Source organism: Juglans regia, chromosome 10, assembly GCF_001411555.2.
Source record: "Juglans regia cultivar Chandler chromosome 10, Walnut 2.0, whole genome shotgun sequence".
Taxonomy (NCBI): Eukaryota; Viridiplantae; Streptophyta; class Magnoliopsida; order Fagales; family Juglandaceae; genus Juglans; species Juglans regia.
Window position 1 is genome coordinate 36,922,502 of NC_049910.1, and position 7,566 is coordinate 36,930,067.

Genomic DNA, 7,566 nt, shown 5'->3' on the forward strand with positions numbered 1-7,566 from the left:
GGGCTGCATGTTTACTGTTAGGCTATGATGATGGGGTTTAGTAAGATAATTCATAAGTGTTAATGGGCCCCATTGAGATGGCGGGGTAATCCTTACCCGAATGATCATACTGCAGTTTGTAATAGTTTTCACAAAAGGCACGTGGGGTTTGGGTAAGGTTTTGCAGCCATTTGATGTTGGGCTCCTCTCTCACACATGATGTAAATTTTGTAACCCATTCTGAGCCACATTTAAAACACACAAGTGTTTAGGGAAGTGGATGGGAATGCTCTTATTTTTACGTTTTCAAACTAAATTTTTTATTGGATCTGAGTTGTCTTAACCCCTCGGCTGTGATGATGAGACAATCCGAACATGGTGATAGAACACTTTGGCACACACCTCCATGGCATGGTAACCCGGATGGCCGATAAATAGTGGCAACCGGTTGTTGCAACCATGCAAGGGAGGGTGCCAAGTGTGTCGTCATACGTTGCCATAGGATTCCTGAGCCGGCTACAAAAATCACTTGCAAATTTAGTTCTTAATTTTCTAACATGTGTATCACATGTTTTATGTTTACAAATTTTTAGAGATGGACTCAGGAGAGCATGGAAATATGTTCTTCACCAGCCTCCTGACTCAGGAGCCTGAACTTGACCACATTTATGTTGGTCAAGGTGAACAACATCCAGTGACTTTGGATGACTCTCCACCCCCGCCCCAAGTAGATCCTCCCCCCTCTCAAAGAAAATCAGCCAGGGGTGCAAACTTCACCCCCGAAGAAGACAAGTTACTTGTCTCCGCATGGCTGAATAGTAGCATTGATGCCATCCAAGGAACGGACCAAAAACACGCCCAACTTTGGGAAAAAGTTAGTCAATACTTCAATGATTATAAAGAAAGTACAAATGAGCGAAGTGTTGGGTCCTTAATACATCGGTGGTCTGCCATTCAAAAGGCGACGAACAAATTTTGTGCTAAACTCGCCCAAGTTGAAGGGTTGAATCAAAGTGGCATGACTGAGCAAGACAAGGTATAAGCATCCACTTTATTATTATTTATATTCATTATGTTCCCTTTATCTGCATTTTGGGTTGGTTAATTATTTGATTTTCATTTTGAATTGGAAGTTTGACAAAGCGAAGGTCATGTACCAATCGCTTGAGAAAACGGCCTCTCAGTTCGAGCATTGTTGGCAGCTATTGAAAGACCAGCCGAAATGGAATCAGCGTTGCACAAAGGACGGGACGAAGCGAAGGTCAACGATGTCCCCTACATATTCGCGTACATCAGCAGTGGCAACTAATTCACCCATTGATTCAGTGGGTGGTACAGAGGGCGAGAATATGGAAACTAATAATGTCATCGAATTGGATAGGCCAATAGGAAGAAAAGCTGAGAAAGGAAAACGTAAGGCCCAAGGCAGAGCCTCAGAAGAGCTTGTGGAGCTCAGCAAGAAAAGGTATACTCTCCTAGAGGAGTCACGTGCTCAGGAGAAAGAATTTTTCCGACTCAAGGCGGAGAAGATGGCATATGAACGAGAAATGGAGGAAAATAAAAGTAGACAAGAGGATGAGAGACTGAGGTTGGAGGCGGAGAAACTGGAAATCGCCCGGTTGGAGAGAGAGGAGCGCATAATGTTGCTCGATGTGAGTACGTTAAATGAAGTTCAGCAAGTATATTTCCAGCAACTTCAAAGAGAGATATTGGCGCGACGCAATGCATCCTCAGATTAAGGCTTCTTTTTTTTGTAACTAAACATTTATTCAGCACATAAATGTGATGTATATTATGAACCACTCGTTTATGGCACTTTTCTGCGTTTATTGTATTATATAATTTGTACGTTTGCAAAGTTTTATTAAGAAGATAGAAAACGTGATCGTCAAATTTAAATCATCCATGGAACGATGTTTCTTGATTACAACTCGACATTACAAATTCTTAAACTATTACAGATAATGAAAATATTACAATAACTTAACCTGCATTTTCTTGAAACCAAACATGTTTTTTGGAATGAAAATTCTAGAAACTTGAAATACACCGTCGCTACTAATGATAAAATAGAGACTCCAACACAACCTTCTCTTCTATTGTTGGGAATGGAATTGCCAGTGATGTTCAATTAAATCTGCTTGTAGTTGATGATGTGCCGAGCTATCCCTAATTTCATGATGGCGCTGAATGAAGTTCATAAACTCATTTGTTGGATTGCGCGACAATTCTGGAATATCATCATCAAGTTGATCGTACTCCATGTTCAGACCCTGACTATCATCACGCTCGTCCTCAATGATCATGTTATGTAGAATAACACATGTTTTCATTATATTTGTTAGGTCATTGACTTTGAATAATCGGGAAGGTCCACGAACGATTGCAAATCGTTGTTGAAGTACTCCGAAGGCACGCTCGACATCTTTTCTTGCAGATTCTTGTGCTGTGGCAAAGTTTTTCTTCTTATTCCCTTGGGGTGATGGAATCGTCTTCACAAACGTTGGCCACTTAGGATAAATACCATCGGCAAGGTAGTACCCCATAGTGTAGTTGTTGCCATTGATTGTGTAATTGACTGGTGGAGCACGCCCTTGAGCAAGTTCCGTGAAAATAAAAGATCTCTCTAGCACATTAATATCGTTATGTGAACCGGGCATACCAAAAAATGCATGTCATATCCAAAGATCATATGAAACAACTGCTTCTAAAATAATAGTTGGTTCACGGATGTGGCCAGAGTACATACCTTTCCAGGCAGCGGGACAATTTTTCCACTTCCAATGCATGCAATCAATGCTTCCTAGCATTCCTGGGAATCCCCGTTGTTCACCAACAACAAGCAATCGAGCAATATCATTGGCATTTGGAGACCGCAAATATTCATCTGAAAAAATAGTTACGATTGTCTTGCAAAATTTTTTGAGACTCTCCATTGCGGTGCTTTCTCCAATACGTATGTATTCATCCATAAAATCTCCAGTAACCCCATAGGCCAGCATTCTAAGTGCTGCGGTTATCTTTTGCATAGAAGATAAACCAAGTCTTCCGGCATTATCTCTTCTCTGGACGAAGTACGGCTCGTAAGCCTCTACCTCATTTAGGATACGGAGAAATAAGGGACGACTCATCCGAAATCTCCTTCGAAATAGATTGGAGGGATATACTGGATTTTCTGAGAAATAGTCACGAAAAAGGCACTCATGCCCTTGAATATGATCACGCCGAATAAACTTACGACGTTGGCGATTGCCATGATGTCTCGATGACTCTCCATCAGCCTCGGCATTAATAACAGCATCCAGCTCATCATCAGATGACAAGTATGTAAGTAATTTGCGAAAGAAAGAACGAGCCATTTAATGAAGGGAGTTAGAGATGAGACTTGGATTTTTGAGAATGTGAATGCATCCGAAAATGCGTATTTATAGAGAAAAAAGTTACCGTTACATATAAGACAAAAAAAGTTACCGTTAGAGAAAAGACAAAAAAAGTTACCGTTAGAGAAAAGACAAAAAAAGTTACCGTTGGAGAAGAGACAAAAAATGTTACCGTTTGATAAATGACAAAGCGTGTGTATTAATCATAACGAATTAAAAATGTTACCGTTATACTATTCTGCAAAATATTTATCATCAATAAACGAAAAATGCACATATTTAAAAAAATTATTATTTTTAATATCGATATTGAATTGAAAAATAATACTGTATTTGTCAAAAAAATCGTATAAGTATTTATAAAATGTGATATTTGAAAATAAGAGAATAAGACAAAATAGTTAGTAGTTAAAAATGGAAATGGAAGTGAGAGAAAAAAATAATAAAGAAAGAATAGAAGAATATTATTTTAATAGAATAGAGAAAGGATAGGGAATGAGATGTAGAAGGTTTTATGAAAATGAGTAAAATTTAGGATAAAATTATAGGGAGTGTCCTTTTTAGCTAAAATTTAGAGAAAATTTTAGGCATCCGGATGGGGATGCTCTAATATTTATAAAGAGCAGTGCTACCGAGAGATGTAGCCCGAAAGTGTCCCGAACAGGTAAATTTTTTATTTTTTTTATTTCTTTTATTTCATGTATTTTTTTAATCATCATAAATATTTTTAAAAAAATAAAAAATTCACAACATTATTAAAAAATATTTTTTTAATCACTCGAAAAAAAAAAGAAGTCCCATTCGGGATATTTTTTGGATCCCAAATTCAGGACCCAAAGCATTTCTCATTTATAAAAAAAGGTTTCAATTAAATTTATATATAATAAAAAGAAAATGCACAGGGCCACATCATGTACATAATACATTCAGAGGTAGTATGAAAATCAATGCGTAAAGTAAATTGGCTACCCCGCGTCTTTCCTTTTCTTTTTTGAAAAAATATATTTGCAATCGTGAATTGTAAAATTGTAACATAATTATTTTGAAAAAAATGAATAAAATATAAGACCTACATGAAAATAATGAATTTTTTAATAATAGATCACATTCCTTTTTAAAACAATTATGCGGCATTTACATATTCACAATTGTATATAAAATTACTCTTATTAAAAAGATCATATTCAAACTCATACTATACGTTCAAACCATCGCCTTAACTCTAGCTTTTCTTAAGTGGTTGATTTTATTATGGTAAACTTAAATATATATCACGACTATTGTTGATTGAGTGAGATATATAGAAGACTATGAAGATTTAATTAGCAAGGTAGTTGAATTTATAATCGGTGGGCTCTACCCTGCATATTAGCTCATTGCTAGACTTCTCTCTCTTAATAAACTCTAGTAGCTAGCTCTTTATCTTTGAATTTCTGTATAGCATCTGTGGTAGAAAATTGCCACTCACGGTGAGGACAAAGACTTTGAAAGCCACCAATTTAATAAGCAAGAACCATCGGTCTTCGTACGGACCCACATCATGCACAATTTGGAGAGGCAAAATGGACCTTCCTATTTTTTAAAGTAATTATACGGCATTTACGAATTTTACGATTGCGTATAAAATTACTCTTATTAAAAAGATCATATTCAGACCCATACCATACGTTCAAACCATCGCTTTAACTATTTTCTTACATGGATGACTCTATTATGATTGACTTAAATATATATATCATGACTATTCATGATTGAGGGTGATATATAGAAGACTTGGGCATTTAATTAGGTACGTGAATTTATTATCGGTGGGCTCTACCCTGCATATCAACTTATTGCTAGACTTTCTTGGTAGTATCTGTGGTAGAAAATTGCCACTTACGATGAGGAAAAAGACTTTGAAAGCCAACAAACAGGCAAGAACCATAAATCTTCGTACCCCACATCATGCACATTTAGGAGTGGCAATTTGAAAATCAACATGTAAAGCAAATAGGCTACCCCACGTCTTCCCCTTTCTTTCTTTCATTTTAAAAATTGAATGCAATGTGTAATGCATTCAATTTTGGTATACCGTGTACTAAAATGATATTCAAACCCATACCATACGTTCAAACCATCGCTCTTCTTTTCTTATGTGTATGACTCTACTATGGTAGACTTAAGGGAAGATTTTGATAGTGAGTTGAGATAAGATGAGTTGAGAATAAAGTTAAAAGTTAAATAAAATATTGTTAGCATATTAATATCAAGACTATTAATTCTTGATTGATTGTGATATATAGATCAAGAATTGAAGATTTATATAGGAAGGTGGTCACTACCATGGATATATATATATTTATATATTAACTTGTTGCTAGACTTCTCACTCTTAATAAACATCTTTGATCTTTCTCTTTGATTTTTATTAATGTTTAATATATATATATATATAGCTTGTCTTGTAGCAAAGAAGAACGGGCATATAAACTTGTGTTATGTCATCTTCATGAAAGCCATGAAAGTTCATTTACTTCATTTCATAAAATGGGAATAAAAATCCAATTTTTATCTAGGCAAGTAATAATTAATGAGAGTAGAGAGAGATCGGTGAGATCGTTCCAAACAAATCGTTATAATTGGATTTAAAGCTGGGATTAAGGCTCTCTAATTGTTGTTGAATGTTGTGCCAACTAGACAATAAAGAAAATTGATATTTTCATTTTTGGTTTTTTGAGTACGTACCTGCAATCACACTCTGATCTCTAATGGAGACTGCTAGCAGCATGTATATCTTTCTTTCAACAAATGAAATCTGGGCAGGCCAGCCTCCTCCTCGCCCTATCACTTGCAATTAGTTTTCATAGATAATGAAAATACAACACTCATATATCTGAGAATCTTGTTTGACTTTATAAGTAATTACTCAAATTAATTTATTAGTTCCTTTATTTTTCAAAAATCCCAAAATCAAACATCAAAATCAGCTAGCTAAAACATTGAGAAAGACTATATATACAAGTATATATCCAATCCTAAGTAAAAGAAATTAAGAATAAAAAAAAAAAAAACCAATGTAATCATGGAATGGCTAAGACAAATCAACCACAAAATTTGCATGACGAAAAACCAAATTGGTGCATGACATATATGGTGCATGGTGTGGATAACCGGCAGGATACTCATCACATATTTATAATTAGTTACTCATCACTTTTCAAGTCCTATAAATCGTTGCTATTGACTTTTTCCAGTGATTTACACATCGCTGCATGTTCGCCAGTATTATCCCTCCAGTTCTATTATGTGGATGACTCTATTATGGTAGAATTAAATATATATATATATATATCACGACTATTCTTGATTGAGTATAATATATAGAAGACTTGAAGAATTAATTAGTTAGGTACGTGAATTTATAATTGATGGGCTCTACCCTGCATATTAACTTATTGCTAGACTTCTCTCTCTTAACAAACTCTAGCTCTTTCTCTTTGATTTTTATATTAACTTATTGCTAGATATTACTTGGGAATTTCTGTATAGTATCTATGGTAGAAAATTGCCACTCACGATGAGGACAAAGACTTTGAAAGCCACCAATTTAATAAGCAAGAACCATCGGTCTTCGTACGTACCCACATCATGCACAATTTGAAGAGGCAAAATGGAACTTATTATTTTTTAAAGCGATTATGCGGTATTTACGAATTTTACGATTATATATAAAATGACTCTTATTAAAAAGTTCATATTCAAACTCATACCATACGTTCAAACCATCGCTTTAACTATTTTCTTATGTGGATGACTCTATTATGATTGACTTAAATATATATATCATGACTATTCTTGATTGAGGGTGATATATAGAAGACTTGAGGATTTAATTAGGTATGTGAATTTATTATCAGTGGGCTCTACCATGCATATCAACTTATTGCACTAGACTTTCTTGGTAGCATATGTGGTAGAAAATTGCCGCTTACGATAAGGAAAAAGACTTTGAAAGCCAACAAATAGGCAAGAACCATAAATCTTCGTACCCAACATCATGCACATTTAGGAGTGGAAATTTGAAAATCAGCATGTAAAGCAAATAGGCTACCCCACGTCTTCCCTTTTCTTTCTTTCATTTTAAAAATTGAATGCAATGTGTAATGCATTGAATTTTGGTATATCGTGTACTAAAAGGATATTCAAACTCATACCATACGTTCAA

At 35.1% G+C, this 7,566-nt stretch overlaps 2 protein-coding genes across 2 annotated transcripts; one reads left to right on the forward strand and one right to left on the reverse strand.

Moving 5' to 3' along the window:
- Window positions 1-574: 574 nt before the first annotated feature.
- On the forward strand, window positions 575-1,718 carry LOC109004678 (glutathione S-transferase T3-like). The gene is made up of 2 exons (XM_018983310.2): window positions 575-1,015; window positions 1,113-1,718. Exons 1-2 carry the CDS (start codon window positions 575-577, stop codon window positions 1,716-1,718), a joined length of 1,047 nt encoding a protein of 348 aa, XP_018838855.2.
- A 186-nt stretch (window positions 1,719-1,904) lies between these two features.
- LOC109004677 lies at window positions 1,905-3,351 on the reverse strand. The gene is made up of 2 exons (XM_035694634.1): window positions 2,729-3,351; window positions 1,905-2,605 (listed from the first exon to the last, which is right to left on the reverse strand). Exons 1-2 carry the CDS (start codon window positions 3,336-3,338, stop codon window positions 2,076-2,078), a joined length of 1,140 nt encoding a protein of 379 aa, XP_035550527.1. The 5' UTR covers window positions 3,339-3,351; the 3' UTR covers window positions 1,905-2,075.
- Between the last annotated feature and the right edge of the window lie 4,215 nt (window positions 3,352-7,566).

Bases quoted from the DNA above. Each gene is read 5' to 3' on its own strand.
- LOC109004678 (XM_018983310.2), top strand. From the start codon at position 575: ATGGACTCAGGAGAGCATGGAAATATGTTCTTCACCAGCCTCCTGACT. The intron at 1,016-1,112 runs GTATAAGCATCC...TTGAATTGGAAG, and splicing joins GCATGACTGAGCAAGACAAG to TTTGACAAAGCGAAGGTCAT.
- LOC109004677 (XM_035694634.1), bottom strand. From the start codon at position 3,338: ATGGCTCGTTCTTTCTTTCGCAAATTACTTACATACTTGTCATCTGAT. The intron at 2,606-2,728 runs GTATGTACTCTG...TTAATGTGCTAG, and splicing joins TTGTCCCGCTGCCTGGAAAG to AGAGATCTTTTATTTTCACG.